Consider the following 19,869-nt stretch of genomic DNA (forward strand, 5'->3'; position numbering starts at 1 on the left):
TCTGTCTGTCTGTCTGTCTGTCTGTCTGTCTGTCTGTCTGTCTGTCTGTCTGTCTGTCTGTCTGTCTGTCTGTCTGTCTGTCTGTCTGTGTCTGTCTGTCTGTCTGTCTGTCTGTCTGTCTGTCTGTCTGTCTGTCTGTCTGTCTGTGTCAAATACTCAAAGATGATCTCTCTACGTTGAAGTCTATAAAAATCCTAACAACTACAAACCATTCATTCACGTCGTCCCCCCATGTATCTAATAGGTCCCAACTTTCCCCTTCCTTAACAAACCAAATATCCCCAACAAAAGGCCTCGAGCCTCCGTTTCTAAATAAATAGCTCATTCATTCATTCATTCATTCATTCATTCATTCATTCATTCATTCATTCATTCATTCATTCATTCATTCATTCATTCATTCATTCATTCATTCATTCGCGACGTAAAATAGAAGCTTCAAAAAGTCAGTGAATCCAATATTACTTACGTATATAAATGGGCACAGTGGTGTTAGGGTAAACGTACCAGCTGATATACCAGTCAGATCAGCTTGAGACGAAGGAAACATTGTCCATGTACCGGTTACTAAGGGATTTATATGTATAAGAAAACAGCGAAGAGAGTAAGTATTAGACAAATGAAACGAGATATGGCGTGAAGAGAGGCACACAAACCTACATATTTCAAGGGCTTAAAAACGTTAAGAATGTATCACCACTTTTTCCGACAAACCTGGGTGGACATGGCTGATTCCCCTACTATGCCTAAACCGCTTTGGGACGGCAGATAGATTCTGCATTCTTTAATGAAATTTTCTTTTGCTCACTCATAACTATCCCTGGGTATTTTCAACCATCTAGCTCTGAAATCTGGTTACTTGGTTGGTTATAACATAGTTTAGGAAACTCTGCGCTGAACTCTCTGCCGTCTGTCCTCACAAATTGGCCACATGGTTGGACAATCATTTTTGGGTTCTAAGGTGAAAATTACAAGCTTGATATATATTTTACGTGCTCTCTGGGGTTTGTTATTCCTTTCAGGTCTTAGGTAAGCCCCATTTGCACTCTTGAGTAGCGTGGTCCATAAACAGGGTTTTAAGCCTCGTGGCTGTACAATTTGCTGTTGGTGAAAGCGCGACCTGTTTCCTTGGCTGGGTAGTCGCTGGTGGCTCCCCAATGCACCACAATAAACCTTTGAAGTCTTTAGGTCGCCAACTACCTCTTCGTAATAAGCAGTTTACATTTATCGTATCCTGTTGTGCCCACTTTCCCGCGATACATCAGTGGTGCGTGAGGCGACTACTTCATAAGATCTTCCTTCACAATCTGACGAGTGAGCGTCGTTTCTGCTGGTAAGCTGACGTCCCTAGACCGGATAATTCCTACTAGATGATTAGTGACGTCAACCAGACCGTACGGGATTTCTGGTAAAGGCATCAGCAGCTTCAAATGCTCTCATTGCCATCAAAATAATGTAATTAAGTGGACGGTGCATACACTTGGCTTCTGGCATGGCGAACCTCCGGCATCACATGGAACAACAGCAATATTCAATTCTCTTAAGGACACGAGCCTGATAGGTGCCTTTTGGAAATGTTGTGTGCATATGCGAGTGTTCTGGTTGCAAGTGAAACTGCGCCTCCTCCTATTCGTTGTCTCCTGGTAACGTTGGTTGTCTCAGCGTGTTGACAACACCGATAATCCCGCGCTCCCAGCGAGAAGTGGGGCCACTAAGCCTGTGGCGCCATCTCGTGCATATACGATGACATCGCGAGTTTAACCTGTACACCGCATCAGCGGTGCCGCAGGGAATGTCAGTGGCCATAGTTCCTAACGTGCACTAAACGGCAACAAAACGCGGTGATTTCGACTGCGAATGTTTTATTCATTAAGCAACTGCGGACCGGTTCTCAGTAGAGGAATTGGAACATAAGGAACTCTGTGGAAATTTTCTTAATGTTTGCCTCCATGGGAAGAAAACAGTACACTCACTGAACATGGACAGCGATTTCTTCACTGCCATGACGCATGCACAGTGTACACTAGTCCATCATTTCTACGACTGCCGCAGCATTCAGACAAAGACGGGGGGATTCACCTGATGACATTTTTCGAGGCGCACATTGTCGCACGTTTTGAGAGGCATTTAAGGCGAGCTGTACCGAAAGTTTACGATTGACAGAGACATCCGTGGGCGATGCAGACATCGTGGGGGCCGAAAATAGCGAGCATAAAAAATAGATCAGTGGAATGCTGATAGACTGTCCAAGAAAATCTGGGAGAAAAGCATTACTAACTTAATTTCCCTCCGGATTTAAGAGCTGGTTCTCTGGTATGTAGGGAACATAAGAAACATAGAAGTGAACCAAAAATTTCGATGAACTTGACGTCTCAATCTTTAATCTTTTGCACATGAGCTTGTAACAATGCATTTGCTTTTATCGTGGTGCAGAACAACAAAGCAAAAAAAAGAAAAATGATAGACGATCAACGCGAATGATGCCGCAGAGCATCCGTTAGCATTAGCGCTCCCGAAGTACAGAGCAGCCGCTGCCACTAAAAGGTTCAGACCGTGGTTCAGACCGTGCGAGCGGATGGCGTGATCCAGTTCGTCAGTCACAGTGTGACACGTACTGTGCCCACTCTTCGCTCTCCCGATACTATACAGTAATCACTGTGAGAGAGAGCGTAATCCCTCTCCCCACTGCCAGCCGCCCCCTCCCACCCTTTTTTCATCTTCTTTCTCTCTCTCTCATCCTCTCCCTCTCTGAAAGTGGAGATTTCCCCCTCTTAACTTTGCCGCTGGCCAACCGAGGCTACAGACGGACGGACGGACAGATTTTTACTAACTTGGAGCTCTGATGCTAACGCATTAAAAGTTTCTTGTCTTAGCTAATGTCACCTGCAGTCTACAAAGGGTGCGATTGGTGCTAGGTAAGCAGGTACAGTACGGGGAACTTTGCGCAGAAATGGAGATCAAGCTCAGTACTAACTCTCGGTAATATGTTCGCAGTAACTGCATACAGGTCACGAATAAACGTGCTTGCAGAAGCAGTTCATGCAATACCTGAAAATAAGAGCGACTTCTGGCACTTTGCGTAGTAATTTACTCGCATTGTGCATGGCGAAAGTATTCTGTGTCTTATTTCTCGGCGGAAGGAAGAAATCTTATCTAAAAAAGTGAGCCAAGTGATCCTTAGATCACTCCGGAGGAACTGTTCTTAAACGCCGGCCGCGCCGGTTCTCAGCCGGTGGTGAGGCCCCGGTGCACGGCGCTGAGAAGGTACCCCGAATCCTGGCTGCAGGCGGCCATGTCATCCTGCTCCACGTTTAGCACGGCGATTCCCATCAGGTGTTTCTTTTTGACGAGCTCGGTCTGCGAGAAAGGTTGGAGTTTCACGCAAGCAAGGCCACACGTTGAGGCCTAATCGAGAATATCAGCGGCGCCAACAGAGGTTTGGTAAAGACGCAGTGAATTACGCCCATCTATACAAGCCAACGTTAAGGGACCAACGCTCAGTGGGTAGCTGCGTTAATACCGCTGTTGCTGTCAGCACTGTAAGCCATTAGCGAAAACTACATAACAGTCCCAGGACAAGACAACAGTCAATGTGCAGTTAGTTTTGAGAAAGTGGAAGTGAGTAAGATGGGATTAGAGGATCGGTGGAAGAGAAAAATGAAATAGTAATGCTGGGGAGAGCTATCATAGATCCAAAAAGAAACAAAAGAAAAAAAACACGAGAACCACGACTCTGAGTGTGCGAGAGCATCGCAGTTCTGTTCATAGCTGGGTACTGGAAAAACGAAACAAAACATCTCACAGGTCGGTTACCATGGTGTAACACAAGCCTGAAGGACAGATGTTGAGGCATTTCAATTTCGCGATATATTGAAGTGAAGAATTTCAGAGCGACATGCATATGTGTACCACTTGGACACCATAAGTTTTCAGTCCTACTCGTTCTTCGACTAGCATTCCTCTACAATCAGGAGCCTGTCTTTGGGCAATGAATTTTGTAGCAGCCGCCGTAGAAGGAGAGTGGCACATGCCTCCGCTCTCGACGTACCTCCTATTTCCACGATAGCCTCCTTTCGGCCATGTCTAATTTCGCAATAACCCTTCTCCTTCCATGGTAAACACCCTCCGCCCTCCGCCCTCGCCACACCGTCCTCCAGTTCCTTCCACGGTAACCATCGTTCAGTTACGCATTCCTTCCTCAATAAATTGTGCTCCTCCTCCTATTAACTTTGTTACTCTGCACCGTGGTCAGAGAACGGTTGTTTATACACGTTGGCGTTTACGTACCTTAAGGACGACAGACCTCGCGCTTTCGAAGCCAATCCATTCATGCTTGTTGTTGAAGGCCGTATCACATTTCGTATTATTTTCCCATTTTAACGTCCACGATGCCAGTTCTTGGCAAAACTGTGAAATGGAAGAAAGTAGTATTTACGTCATACTCTGAACCCGGCGGTTTAGGTATTCGCGTGCTGCAATTCCAGTGAGCACGAAGCCACGTTACGCCCCTTTGAATCCGCCTTTTTCACAAGATGTGGTGCCCCTGGGGAGTGGTGATAATTCGTCTGCTACTAGTTGAAAGCAACAACTTGTGGGAGACGCAAGTGCGATCTGGTTCCACGAGGAGGTAGCTGCGCCTGCGAAGTGGCAAGTGTGTGTGTGTGTGTGTGCTTGACAGCTGCCGCCATCTGTCGCAGACACCTGTCACTAACATGGACTGCGCATGCGCAGTAGGACCTGGCGGTTTTATTTTCAACCAGTGGAGTTGGAGTGGAAGAGGCGCGCATGCACACTTCGGCCTTGTGAAAAAGGCGGATTACATGGTTTCTTACTGAAATTCCGTATATGTGACATTCCTTACGTGGCTGAGGGCGCAGAATGTCGTTTACTGAACGAGCTGGGTGGAAAATGTATAAAGTGCTGTGCTGCAGTGTTTCTGACTAGGCCACAAAAATAGGCTTGGGGATCTATGTTTCCTTCAAGCTATAATTTCATCAGTCACGCATTTGCCCCTATAGGGGCACTGCAAGCACGCATAGCAAATTTGCATTTATAACAGAAAGATTAAGTGTCTGGCCAGAGACTTTGCAAAAATATAGCACGCGGAAGCGAAGAACAAGTGATATGCAGCCGGCAGCATAGGAAGAGTTTTAACACAACGCTGAAGTTGCTTCCTTTCCCCATCTCAGGCTTCTTTCTTCGAAAGCAAAAGCTCGAGGTCTGCCACCGAGATTGCGTACACGCACGCTTTCCTAAATTCCCTTAAGTGCAGTTTCAGTTAGGTTCGGCATTGTGTGCGTAACAGAGTAACCGAGGCGTACTTGCCAGACACCACCATGAGTAGCTACTTTGTCTGAGGTCCGGGATTATTCCGATATTGCCTAAACCCTCAGAACCTAGACTGCGGATAGGAAAACATTTTTCCCGAAGCAGTGCCACTCGTCCCGCCACTGTTCTGTCCTCACGCATTGCTGTGGTTCCACGTACAAATTCACGAGGGGAAGACACGTGCAAAATGCATGCTGCGGAATTCAGCCTCGCTTGAAAGGAATACGAGGCAAGAAAATGGCGGCCACATGTTACGTCCTGACGTGGTCCGGACCAAGTTAGCGCATGTTCCTATGCCAGTCGATCGTCACGAGGTTTGTACACGCGTCTTGGTAGTACGTACCACGACGAGGGGCACGTCGTCAGGCGTCGACTTGACAACCAGGTCGCCTATGTCTTCCTTGGCTGGGTCGGCGAAAACGTATTTTTTCCCCACTGTCGACACGGTGGGCACCAGCTTGCTGCTCAAGTGCGGTGCGGGGCCCAGGATGAGGTTAAGGACGTCTACCTGTAGAAAAAATAAAGAAAAACTCGCAGAACAGTTACCTTTGTAAAGTGAGGTCTAGCAGAATTTGTCTTCTGCGGTGAATATATTGTCGTTTATCCGCTATTTGTCTTCTCCTTTGGTAGAATGTGCGTGACGTCACTGTTTCATCACTCATGACATCACTGTGTACGAATCACTCAGCGTGGTGCGTTGCCATGGTACATTGCAGAGACGTCATGCGTGACGTCACAGCATGATGATCACTCAGCGTTGTGCGTTGCGGTGGCGTAACGCATGATGCCGCTGCTTGCTGACCAATAAACGAGGTACGCTGTTATATACGACGCCGACGCCGCAGAGCCAGGAAACACGTTTTTAACAGGTGTCGCTGTAATATGCGACAGTCTCAAGTGTCCGCCATCTCTCGCAAAGCGCTTATACAGCCTTCCTGTCGGCGCAGCATTCGCGGCGATTTGATCACGCAGGGCGCTCCATTTGAGGAGGCACGATTGGCAAAATTACTGCATTGCTGCGCTGTTTAACATATTTCCTAGTTTCAGTAGAAACCCAAGTTCTACTCGTTGGTATGCAGTTGTCTCAGAAAAGGATTAAATAAAAAAATGGAGAACACGAGACAAGAAAAAGAAAAAAAAAGCTACTGGACAAATACCAATCTGCGCTCTGTAGATAATTTTTTTTCGTGTATTGCTTCTTCCTGGCTGTTTGCTAACTTGAGTGACAGGTTCACAGTGTGTGCAAACAGGGGTTCGCGCTATGAATCGTAAATACGTTTGCAAAAAGCAATTTGATGGGCAAGCGCATGAAATTGTGCATTGAAAATGGCTCGGATGTCCACTCCTTAAAAGTAAATGCTATTTTAGGCTGGTCTCCGGAGACATCGAGATGCAGGTATATACGCATACAGTATGCGTTAAAAAGCCGCGTGCCAGCCATCAAACAAACAAACACTAAAGAGCGCGCCGATCATCATTTTGGTATCGCCGGTACATCACCGGAGAGGCCACACACCTTATGCCTTTGTGAAGCCCAGTAGTAGGTCTTCGACTATAGCGGCATCCAATGCGCAGCACATACATTTGTGCACATCGAATGTTTGTACCAGCCCTGCTGATAAGTTAGAACAAATAAAACAAGTTTATCGCACGTGTGCGCAGACCAAGGAACCTTAATTCAGGAAATTGGTCGTTTTCGCAAGGTCTTGGTGCGCCATCGAGGCTGTCTAGTTTGCTTTCTGGGCAAAAAAGCTACACGAGGGCACCATTTGCACTAGTGTGATGTGTTAGTGAGTTATGGCATATCTTAGTCGGCGATACGGAGCGAGTTTTCTTCTTCTGTGGAACCGATACCGCTGCGGGTATCGTGCTCTTTCGCGGATTCGGAGCGCTCCTCCGGATCGCCGATTTGAATGAGCCATTAGTTAACGGTAATGAATGGCAACATCGCGCTGCTTTTCAGCTCTGTATATCAACTTACAGTAGTCTGCTTTGCACTCAGCTGATCTGTTCAGCTAAAAATTCTTAGGCGATCCTCGGTGGATCATTTGAATGCGTCAGCATTTTCTGTTACTGCTTATTCTGTTGTTGCCCAGCCTACAGGGTTGGATGTGGTAGCGTTAATGGGTTAACGCCCATATATGCACAATTGTTTATTCTCCACTTTTGCATCATAGATCGCTGAGAGTCCTCGTAACACTACTTGCGCAGTGTTGCAGTGGTTAAGCGATGCGCCACGGCCCCGGCAGGTGGCTGTTTCAAACACAGCCACCGGTTGGGCTTGTGAAACACAGTTGGTCTTCCTGAGCAACTTCTCGCCACCAATCAGTAATTTAACGGCTGTTTGCCACGGTGGGCAGTTTGCACACAACCCGGTGGGCAGGTTGTGATGACGTCACAAGGGTCGCATGGCGTCAGGTGTCAAGCATGACGGCGGTCGCCATTTACGCTTGCAGAGCCCTTTATAATGCTAACGCATTAATAAGCCAAGACATGGCGGGAATGCACGCGAGATGGCATGAGCGGAACGAAAGCGATGAGCTTGCTGCACGTACCAGGTTCTTGTTCAGCGCGTTGATGTTGCCGCCCGACTCGTACATACACGGTGGGTAGGCTCTTCCTTGGACCACGAAGTTGTGAGTCTCCACAACGATGGCGTCCAAGTCGCTGAGGTATGAACATAAAGCAAAAGGTCTCAGGAGTGACTGCTGTCAGCAGAATATATTTAGTGAAGAATGCTATTGGCTTGAATGCTGCACATGCTGCCATCTAAAATTTGACGGAGCAAACGGAAGTTTCGCTACAGGATTAAGAGTAGACTTGACGGTCTCTTTTGTACCACCTACCGTCCCGTCTACTTTGTATCCTGCTGACCACGAGGTCGTGGGTTCGATCACGATCGCGGGACCGTATTTCGACGGGAGCGAATTACAACAAAACCCGTGTGCTGTGCGGTGTCAACGAACGCTAAGAGACCCCCGGGGGTCTAATTAACCAAGAACCCTCCACTACGGCGTCCTTCCTAGCTTGACTGGCTTCGGGGCGTTAAAATCTCACAATAAACAATCCACTGTACTTTGTTTTCTGTGTTGTGTCCTCAGTTTGCCCTGGCGCCTTTTGCACCAACGTTGGGTTCAATAATATTCCCCGAAGGAAGCTGCAAGCAACGTTAATCTGCTGCTCAATGGTAGTAAAAATGGCAGTACTAGCTCATCCAAGGTTGCAAAGTTTTTTTTGTAAATTTGATTAGTACGATCGCGCTTCATTCCTGGCGCTCTTCGTTCAGAGCACTGTGTGTGAGATGACGGTTCAAAGTGTGTAGAGGAAGATCAGCCGCTACTAACCTGCCAAACGAGGTCCAGTCATAAGATTCGATGGAGGCTGGCAGTATGTGAGCCCATATCTTGAAGCCATTGTTGGCGACTTCTTTGTGTAGCGCCTGCAAAGGCACGACAGAGGAGCCCGCATCATCTCCCATGCTTACGGAGTGCGAGCCGCGATAGCTGCTGTCTGTGCCAATAATATCGTGCAACTCCACAGAAGCGATAATGAGATTGCGGGACCGCGTCAAAAACGAAGGGACGAAGTGAGCTAATTAGCGAATGAGTGAGTGAGCGAGCGCAACAGCGAATGAGTGATGTGTGAAGAAGAGAGTGAGTATAAGAAGTGTGATCGTAGGTCAGAAGAACGCATGAACAGCGGCACCAGGCACTTTCGCCACAAATGCGTGGCTATAGCGTTTATGACGCATGTCTATAGAGTGGATAAAACTTAAAAAAAAAGCAGCAGTTAGTAGCTATGGGTGTTGGTTCGCGGCGCCCAGCATTATTTTGCTGACTAACAACAGTGAATTAAATTAGTTTTTAATGTTTCATTGTATAAAATAAGCCACATGCATCACATTTATTGAGCTTACAATTTTGTCTTGTGGTTAGCTTCTTGTTTAGGTAGCAAATAATTAAACAGTGGACTACGCACGGAGGATTTTTATTCTCCTGAATGTGGGCGAGGCTTAACGGCGTACTTGAGTTGTGTCCGACTATTGTAATCCTTCTCCAACAACTAGTATTCCTTATTCATCATTTTGTTATTGCAGGATGGTTCATTGTTCGAGCTATGGGTGCGGAGGGGTGAAGAGGGGGAGGCTGGAGAGACGGTGCGGGGTCGCTAGGACTGAGGTAGCTCATTCACCACACACGAGGAGAAAGGCCCGCTTCCTTCCTTTTCCTGGTTATAGCCTCTGATGCAGTGCCACATAAAGCTGACCGGTAGTACACACTTGTGAAAGGTCATCAGGCGTCGGACATACCTCAAGAACGAAGCTGCAGATGCCCCTCAAAGGAGGCCTCCCCGCCGATGGGTTAATCCCCATTAATCTCCCACCCCATGCAATTTCACCCTGGTAGGTCCACGGGGATCGCTGAAGGAGGAGAGGGGGAGAATCGATCGACGTCATTGGTTGGAGGGGCTCCTTTGAGAGGTATCTGCCGCTTCGCTCTTGAGTTGTATGCGGCTAGTAGCCCTGACTAGTAGCACGCGCACTGCCTGCGCCGCACTCATTGCCTCGTAAAGGACGATCTCCTTTGCCACGTCCCCGAGCGGCTTGGTGAACACGGCCCCGTCCCATCCGGTGTAGCTGGTGCGCAGGGTGTTGATGAGCCCCACTAGGAGCGGGTCCGCCGCCGTCGTGAACTGCGGAAGTGCCGCGAACCGCAGACCGGCCAGCACTTTCAGGTGAGCCGTCTGCTTCAGCGCCAGCCAGTCGGCGATGCCGTCCACTGCGAGGGCATGGCCGACGATTAGTTCCAACGAGCTTCTACTGCTCACTGCGCATATATACATACTACTATAGTTATAGTAGAGTTTGCTAGATAAATTCAGAAGCAGATAAGGCTCTCTATAGATTTTTTCATGCATTAGCTTTAGTACGCCTATGCGCGCAGAAAATGTCCGGCTATGGCGACGCGTGGACCCTTGAGGGAGAGACTTCAAAGTCGGGAGAGGGAGAGAGAATGAGTGGGTTGGAGGCGATGGGTGGCAAGATGGAAACCGGTCGGCAATCAGTGTAGAGGGGTGGGGACAGTGGTAAAGTGGTACAGCGTGGCATACTGTGATGACTGGATATCGGGAGTGTAGAGAGGAACGGCGGTCAGGCTGTGACTGGTGGACTGGATCACGCCACTCGCCAAGGTCAGGGGTCAACACTAATGCTGAGTCATATTTGCAGCATGATTCACATTTATCGTGAGTGAATTTTTTAATTCGATGACCTCGATGACCTGCCATGTGGCTGATGAACTATCACACACTGTCATGTACAATCCTGGAGGCTATTTTCGTGCAGAAAACGAACCAGGCGCCGGTGTTGTTTTTACGTGTCATCCACATAAAGTGGTTTTCCTAGCTGGTGACTGTGAGTTCAACTTCCTAAAGTACTCTCCTTCTTGAGGCCTTTATTTCTGCGCAACTGGTGGCGTACGAGCACATCGCGGAGGTTAGCGGAACGACAAACCAGATGGGAGCGCCAAAAAAGAACTAGAATTGTTTGCGTTCACCAACTTTAAAAACGCTGAGCTGCTTGTTTTAGCTTTTAATTTCTTTTTTGAAGTACAATACCTATCAAAAAAGAAATGAGCATGGACAGAGCGTGAAATGCGATGGCAAGATAACCGCTGGTCCTTAACGGTAACGATCTGGATTCCAAGAGAAGGCAAGCGTAGCAGGGTGCGGCAGGATGTTACTGGGGTGGGGGGGTTGCGGTAAAAATGTCGCCAGAGACTCGGCGGCCGCAGCTGGAGCAGGACCTTATTAATTGGATAGATATGGGAAGACTTTGTCCTGCACTGGGCTCAGTCAGGTGGTTCATGATGCTGATATCTATACATGATGGTGAGGATATATCTAGCGTTTTCGTTACTGCATTTCTTTCACTGATTTTTCTTGCAGGACATCACAGCTGTTATCAACCATACCGGAGTTTATAATCTGTATGCAGTCTGTTTTGCTGTTCACAAGCATCTAACCACCTAGTTTTGGCCGCATTAAGACGGCCGGATTTATTGATAGCGGATCTACGGCCATTTCGCAACAGCTATGTTCAAAGGGCTCTGACATGTCCCATTCGTCTCAGTCCCGTCTGGATAACTCACTGACCAGTTGGTGAACGAGGGAGAGGTTAGTTTGCACAGCGTACACCAACGGTGACTCGGCTCAATCAGTAAGAAGTCTCTGCTACAGCTAGTTCATTGAAATACAAAACGTTGCAAAATTTTACTGTGAAACTGTAATGTAATATGGCGTTATGGTGAATGCTGCTGGGGGCTTGCGGCGCTTCGAGTCAGGTTTCTGATACGGATGCAGAATACCACGGCGCTTACCAGGCGGCGTTACGGCTCCTGTCCGCTCCAGGATGCTCCCCGTGGCGTCGATGTCGAGGCCGTCGTAGACGACGTAGGAGCAACACTCGACGCACAGCTGAGTCCGAGTGAAGGGAAACTTGTGCTTGGTGCTCATGGTGGGGTCGTAGTAGCACAGAGCCGCAGGACTCGCGCTCGTCGCGTTATTCGCCGCTGCGTCAGCAGAGAACACGGCCAGCTTTCCGGGACATGCTCGATGGATGAATGGAAGATAGGAGCGCCCACTTTGAAACGTGGTGGCGGCAGTTACTATCATCGTCAGTCTTGTTTTTTTATATTCATTTACGGGTGTTTTAAATCTGTCTACAAATTAACGATTTTATTTACATACATTTTTAACGCTATACTTCTATACAACCTTATGTCACCGCGAGCCACCAAACATCCGATCGCTTTTTGTTAACTTCCGCCGCAGATTCATTCACACGAGCATTGTTATCTCTAAACTCCAGGGTCTCAGGGAAAGCGACTGTGCCTGCATTGAAATACGGATGGATACCATCACATCACCAACTACCGCCACCTGTCGGCTGCCAGTAGCGAACACCGCGTAACTCGATGGGTATGTTTCTCTTGTGTTTGACTAAAGAGTACGATGAAATGGTGCGCGAAGAGATTGATGACCTTCTCTACCTATGTGCTGCACAATACCACTTCTAAAATGCTTTCCGCGCTCGCATCGGCTAATTCAATCGGCCATAAGAAATGAATCATTTGTACCAAACATCCAAAAATTCCTGCGATAATTTTCGATGTTCCGCACCCTGTAACACGTGATGGTGGGCGCGCAAAACAGAAGCGTTTGTTCAAACTTTATGGACTGGAAAGCAACGAAAGTGCATTATTCATTCGCCACTTGTACTTTGCCTAAGGCCTTCTATAGGTACGTGCTGAGAAACATGCTCTACCTGGGCAGCTGTATGACAGGAATTGCGTTCTTGCGGATCTATCTCATTCTTATCGTCTTTCCGAGTGGCATATTGTGTCATTCCCATAAAGGGTACTGAGAGGTTTTAAATGGCTACAAAGGTTCCCTCCGATTCAGTACATGGCTTCTGTTGTGTAAAATGCTCCGAAAAATGAATCTTTGACAACTTGTGCAGACCAACATGCGTTAGGAATGGAGAGCTTTGCCCATGGGGTTCTTGCGACATTAGGATCAAATAGTCATGGTCATCATCATCACTAGCATCCGAGTGGCCGATTCCTTGTATTGCGGATAGTAAAAGATGGAGAACCGAAAGTAATACTCTTATTTCTGCCTGTTATAAATATATTTAGTTGGCCACAATGACGCCCATCCCGGGGTCAGTTTTTACTTTAGTAAGCAATTTTTGTCGCCTCACATATATTATGTTCATGAGTTTTGTTGCATTTTAATATCCTACTCTGCTGTAATGTCGCTTTCATTTTAGTAATGCGCTACCTGCATTATCCTCTCTTACAATGCCCTCGAAATGTCGCACGAGAGCTTAAAATTAAGGAACAAATTAATATAAATAAGGCGCCCTTAATTAATTACTCAAGTATAATTTTGGCGAGGCATAAGCACGATAAAAAGGGTGCAATCCCTACATTTAAATGTCTGCTTCCCAGAAGCAAGCGGCCTTCATCAAACAAAGAGTGTTAGTTAAAAATAAAGGGACAGTGCATGCTTACGTGGTGGAGCAGCTGCTAATAAAGAAAGGAGAAAAATGCCCGATAGTGCATATCACATTTGCTCAGCTGCCGAAGCATTGGAGAGGACAGGGAACTATAAGAGGGAATATAATGGATAGAAGTTGCACAAATAAATCATAGAAAATACACTCAAGAATCAATGGGGTGCACAATATCACACCGGCAAAATTAAAAGCTACAAAGCAATAAAATATCACTCAGATAGCGTCATCTCAAAGGAGTGCGAACGATGCCTGAGAAAAAGCTCATAATATGCCTTAACTGTGGGAATATATATCGAGCAGTTTGATGCGCATGTACTTCATAAGAGCGATTTTTAAAAGTTGTCTGCGGAAAAGTTAGCCAGAGTGGTTTTTGTAGGTGATCGGCACTTGAGGAACGATAGATAGGTGACAATGAAACAAGCTGCTGAAGTTGGTTCATGTCATCCAAAGGTAAGTTAACAGTGTAAATGAAGAATGAGACGCCATGCAGTCTCGTCTTCATTCGGGTCTCGTCTCTTATTTGCATTGTTAATATACCTTTGATCGATCCCTATGACACGATTCAAGTACTGACTGCAAAAGATTGCACGAAATGGAGGCAAAAATTTACGACGTAATGAAAGACACGCTAAGCCTCTAGACCGCACTGATATTATGCGGGTTGTTAGAATGTAATTAGACGGTCCGAAACAAATGGCGCTAATCTGGACCCTTGAATCGAAGAAGTAACATTACAACGTTAGGATCTCTGAGGTAAGCAGCATAGTTTTCGGCGTCCAACAGTTATAAAGAGAGGAAGATATATTCCGGGGATTACGCCACCATCACTCTAAATCAGAAAGGACTAAAAAGGGAGTAAACTGCCCTGTAGCACACTCCCTTTTGTAAAAGAAAGTGTGCTAGAGGGCCGCTTGTTCCCTTTTTACTTCCATATGGGCGTATTTGTGTTTAGATTGCACATGGCTGAGGGACTTTCATCCTCGCGCCGTAGCCGGCACATTAAACGAACTTCCAGATAACAATAGCTCAGAGATCGAGACTTTCATTGCGGGAACCAGCACGATACAAAGGCGCCCAAAGATGACGGAGTGAATAGGACAAGACCAATGCAGCGAGTAAGCACTCAACTGACTTGTCTTGTCGGTTCTTTAATTGCCTCGTTTTAACAATCGCCAAGGGAGCACTGCAGTTTTCAGCTTGTGTCGTCTTGTCGTCAAGGCCTGTTCGCATTGCCTCTCCCGTCGATTCGATACCGACCCGACACGAAATGTCCACGAAATGTTATTGTCCCGTTTGCTTTGTAAAGGAAGTACACCTCTGGTGTGGTGTATATTGATCAGAAGCGCCCCTCCACTTCGGAGCCTGTCACAGTAAATTTCACAGGTTCTTGTATCTTCCTTGCACCAGAGGTGCACTGCCAGAGACGGTTTGTTTAACTCGAAGACTGAAGCGTTCCTTCGCACCAGGGGTGCCCCGTCAGAGACGCTCTTGCGATGAGACGCAGGGATAAGGCGAATACTTGAAGGTTTATATACAGATATTTACAGCATATACAAGTTTAGACAATACAGACATTAAACAGCCAAGAGATACACAACAACAAAAAGGTGGAACTGGCTAACACTAGGGGAGGCCCCTACTCGGCATAGCCGAAGATGCATAGCATCTCACCTTAGCGCAGAACCCCGCTTCCGGCTCCGGGGCCCAGTTTTAAAGCCCTAAAGGCCCGGCCCACATTCCGTAGCTTCCAATCATGTTGCGGTCTTAACATCATTGGTTCATCCAGGGCATGGCCAGCCCTCCAGCTTCCGTAAGGTAGAGCACTCTCTCCACCACAAAATAAAAACAAACACAAATAGACATTCGTGCCAGCACGTGTGCGAATCGGTACCGCGGGGCGGGGTGGACACCCGTACTTCTTGGCGCGTTCGCGAGCGGCCGCGTTCCAAATAGGAGACGCTTCGCTTTGAGCGCCCCCAGCCGCGTTCCGATGACCCCGCGTACACTACTGATCCCTTACAGTCACAGCTCATGATCAGCTCCGGGACGTTAAACACACCATACCACACCATACCATACCATACCATACCATACCATACCATACCATACCATACCATACCATACCATACCATACCATACCATACACACCATACCATACCATACCATACCATACCATACCATACCATACCATACCATACCATACCATACCATACCATACCATACCATACCATGCCATGTAATACCATACCATACCTTAGCGGTCCATACCAAACCATAGCACACTATACCATACAATACCATACGTTGCCATATCATACTGTACACCGTATACAAGTCTAACCATACCATGCCATACCATACCGTATCATTGCATCATCGCACACCAAGGGACGAACAATATAACATTGGGACATTTAAATAAAATTAGAAACAAAGGAAGTGAGGAGCTCAGACACTTACGCGCGAAAGAGATGAGGTAGGCGAGGATAGCGATGAGCACGAGTACCACGAGGAAGCCGCTGAAGATGACGTACACAATGTACGAGAATGGAGTCACGGAGCCGTCCTCCCTGCATCGACGGATTGACGCTTAACTTTCCACCTGTGTTATTCTTTTTCCCGCAGCAAAATGCCAGTTTGCATTGGGGTCTACTTCGGCTGCGCTTTTTCCTAACCCGGTCACGGTTCTTGAGGCAATAAGAAAAAAATTTGACAGGACGATCACGAAATCTAATGCGAGAAATCTGCTACAGCAGCTGGAATTGCTTTCGGTGATTAGTTTGGCGCTTTTACTCAAATGAATGGTTTTACTGGGTGGTTGGAGGCGGTGCAGGGAGGTGGGCTTCTGGTGTGCGGAGAACTTGCGGAGGGTAGAAGTATGTGGGTTGGTGGGGCGGGTGTGTTGCGCTTTTGGAGGGAACAAGCTTCACCGACCGAGGCTTAACACAGAGAGAATGTCTTGCAGTTACACAGATAACGCCGGCATTTTTGCCAAGTGACACTGTTACTGCTTTCGCAGTAAAGAAAGGGAACTAAGAAAAGAATTTTTCGCAGTATTTTTTCGCTACACAAGACACGTTAAACATACATATTTCACTTCTTGATGTGACAATTATATTCATGATTAAACTTAGAGGTGTTACTTTCACACAAAAGGGTGAGATGTCATCTTGCCAGAATGACAAAATTTTCTGACATCTTTGACACCTCTGAGACACCCGCGCAGCGACAGCGGCGGCGCGCCAGATGTGCGCCGTGTGACGTCACTGCTCCTCGCGCATGCGCAGTATGACTTTTCCTCAGCTCCGCGAAATGGCTCGGCGACTCGCGTAGTGTTGCTTTCGCAACAAAACGACGCCCTCTCTCCCGTCTGCCGATCCACTCACACTTCGACTGCTGGCGGCGTCACCCCTTCGAACTGTTTGGGGAGGCTGATGGTCTTCTCGAACCATGCCTCATCCTCAGAGTCCGGGAATAAGACAGCGCTGAAAGTGACAATTGTTCGGTGAGGAATAAAGCACTGCCTGTGCGCAGCCGTAATGCCACGACAAAGCAAGTGGCAGAGCTCACGCAGTTTACAGTCAAGTACCGATCTTATTGCGACAGTCATGACGCCAACACTGCTGCAGCTGAGACCTGAAGTTTTCGATCTTGAGGCACATGGCGAGTGACATTTAGCGTCAAAAGGGCGATTACTTGGATTGCTCACAGCGTATCTTTCATCTGAACCGTGTGTCAACTCTTAATGAGACCGGAAATTTGAAGGAAACAAAATGAGTTTTAGAGAATTTCTTTTTAGATATTTCGTTATAGAGAAGTACAATAGATGCCTCAGTGCATTCGTTAGAATGACCGTCTTCAGAAATGTTCCCAGAACGCACCCGTTAGATCCTTTGCACAATAGGGATCTTACGAAATTGTCTGTTCGGGAATGAAGGGAAGAACATTAAAGTCAGGGCTTCTTGCGCGAATGCTCGACTGCATGGGTTTAGCCGAACGTAGGCTATCCGGTCAAACATACGCATAATGAGCGATGCTGCTCCGGCTCAAGCCTGGGTTGGCGCTGTAAGGATTACTCGACATGCCCTTCAATCGGACCACGCATCTCGAAGCACAAGGCAGACGGGACACACATACCCGGCTAGGACGGCCTCTGCTGGGGACAGCCTCCTCGAAGGTGCCCTGCTTACGCTCTTCCTGGCTTTTGCGAGGCCCGGCTTCGGAGGTTGCCTGCGTGCGAATGAGATGCTTCCATGAAATACTGCGCGATCAGCAATGTGACTGTGTGTACAGGCAAGGGAGTCCTAAAGGAGTATGGACACCTAACTTTTGGGTGCGTGTTTTCGTATTGGTAATGATGCATATGACATTAATATACATGGATTGCCACGTGGTATCCTCCGGAGACCGCTAAATACTTTATAGTCGAATTTCTTTTTTTTTGTTATGGTTTCAACAGACGAACGATGACTGTAATGTCAAAGTGTGGTTATAAGTCCCGTGAGGCACGACAAACTGGAACTGTCGCTGTTTCTAGACTCTGTCATTCCGGCTCTTGAGGAATGCTGGCTTCAGCACTGTAGTGAATTAAAACCATGAAGCCGCGATTATATCGGCGTTTTTCCAGAGCCACCACCAGCAACCACCAGAGCAACATCCAGAGCCGCTTCTCCCCCAATCTGCAACCAAAAATTCCCTAGATTTCTCTAGATACGAAAAATAGTGTTCAACTGTGAAAAAATATATATTTATGCGAAGTTCAGTATCAAGTTTTAAAATGCAGCTACCCTATTGCTAGACGTTGGTAAGCAGATTAGCTGCGGGTTTGAAATGAAAGATCTGAAATGAACTTCTAAATGAAGCTGCAAGATAAACCATAGCGGCCTTTGGAAATTACGAATTAAAGGCCCTATATCGCGTATGTGTTTCTTATTTTTACTGAACACAAGATATTACTAAACATGCATCGGCATATGGAATTAACTGAATTTTCTGCCCTCATGTGCTGGTTTCGACTTCAGCCGAAGGATATACCACGTAGAGAATGCCTGGAGGTCGCTTGAGGACTGTACGGAAAGTGCGATATAAAAAGTGCTTGTTTATTTGCTGCGATTGCTCTAGAAGGTCGCTGACCTAACAATGCGAGTCAATTAAAACAATGAAGCAATGATTGTTACAGCTCTTGTACGCCTCATGTGACCTCAACTCACTTTGTTCGTCGTGGTGGAACTGGGAATTATGGTTTATGGTTTTGAGGGGTATAACGTCCCAAAGCGACGCAGGCTAAGAGGGATGAAATAGTGAAGAGCTCCGGAAATTTCGACCACTTGGGTTTCTTTAATATGCGCTCACATCACATAGTACACGGGCCTCTACAATTTCGCCTCAATTGAAATTCGACCGCCGAGGCCGGGATCGAAGCCTCGTCTTTCGGGTCAGCAGCCGAGCGCCGTAACTGAGCTACCGCGGTGACGGAACTGGGAAATGTTTCCCTAGCTGGACTAGCTAAGATTTCCAGCACGGCACTTCTTTACAAAAAAAAAAAACAAAACAAAATGATGCCCTTGTTCTTTCCTAGTTATCAAAATAAACATGCAGGTATGCTTAATAAATAGGAATTGCACGTCGTGCAGCGAGCTCCAAATACATGCAGCATGAGGAAGAGGTGCGCGTGTTGAGGGAAGGCGGTGGTGCGCCAGAACACAGCAGCGGGTGCCACTGTCCACTAAGGGACTATACACATCCGCCTACGTCCATGAGAAAGCTTGTTCACATGCATGCAAGCGACTGAAAATTGAGCAGCACAGCGCGGCGAAAAATTTGTAACTTGTTGGAACATCGTCCTTGACCGCTGGAGCCACCGAGATGGCTCTAAAAAGCTTTTGTGTCGCAGCAACAAAGCGTTTTCACTTGCGTGTGAAACAGGCTTTACTCGAGCGCGTGGTGGTGTTGTGCGCGCCTTCCTCAATTGTAGAGAAAAAACAACGAAACGCTTGTACTGTCTTTCTAATGTGCGAGAGAAAAAAAAAGAACTCTCCGAGCAAATGAAATATCCCTAGATTATGCAAAAAATTCTTTATCCCCTAACGTCAAAATTCTCTAGATCTAGGGGAAAATCCCTAGGGTTGGTAGCACTGGATGCAAGCTAGGGGTGGCGGTAGCTTTTCCTGCCCCTTTCAATGAAGATTCACTTTTGATTAGGCACTTTCCGACGCATCACTGCAAGCCTGCTACGATCTATTCGTGGGGACGATGAAAACACCTCTGCTGCAGCAATCATCTCTGACATCGAAGGACGCAGAATACAGCGCAAATCACGTCAAGTGAGACGCCGCCGGCTGAGTTCCATCAGCCCCTTTAAGCGCTTGCTCTCGCAAAACACGAAGCATGCCACCCGCGTCTCCCTCCCCCGTTCTGCCAAAATTTAGGACAAACGCTCACTTTGGTTGGTCTTCATCCCA

General features: G+C 47.2%; 1 protein-coding gene across 1 annotated transcript; it reads right to left on the bottom strand.

The window, feature by feature from the left end:
* Nucleotides 1–3,225: 3,225 nt before the first annotated feature.
* On the bottom strand, nt 3,226–11,869 carry LOC149364379 (uncharacterized). Its single transcript, XM_089570099.1, has 7 exons — nt 11,706–11,869; nt 9,892–10,106; nt 8,673–8,767; nt 7,884–7,995; nt 5,672–5,836; nt 4,288–4,407; nt 3,226–3,357 (listed from the first exon to the last, which is right to left on the bottom strand). The coding sequence occupies exons 1-7, from the start codon at nt 11,839–11,841 to the stop codon at nt 3,226–3,228; spliced, it is 975 nt and encodes a 324-aa protein (XP_089426225.1). The 5' UTR covers nt 11,842–11,869.
* Nucleotides 11,870–19,869: the final 8,000 nt, after the last annotated feature.

Source organism: Amblyomma mixtum, chromosome 2, assembly GCF_055824585.1.
Source record: "Amblyomma mixtum isolate Tamu chromosome 2, ASM5582458v1, whole genome shotgun sequence".
Lineage (NCBI taxonomy): Eukaryota > Metazoa > Arthropoda > Arachnida > Ixodida > Ixodidae > Amblyomma > Amblyomma mixtum.

Bases quoted from the DNA above. Each gene is read 5' to 3' on its own strand.
- LOC149364379 (XM_089570099.1), bottom strand. From the start codon at position 11,841: ATGAGCACCAAGCACAAGTTTCCCTTCACTCGGACTCAGCTGTGCGTC. The intron at 10,107-11,705 runs GTAAGCGCCGTG...ATGCCCTCGCAG, and splicing joins AGGAGCCGTAACGCCGCCTG to TGGACGGCATCGCCGACTGG. The intron at 4,408-5,671 runs GTACGTACTACC...TCCATTTCACAG, and splicing joins ACGACGTGCCCCTCGTCGTG to TTTTGCCAAGAACTGGCATC.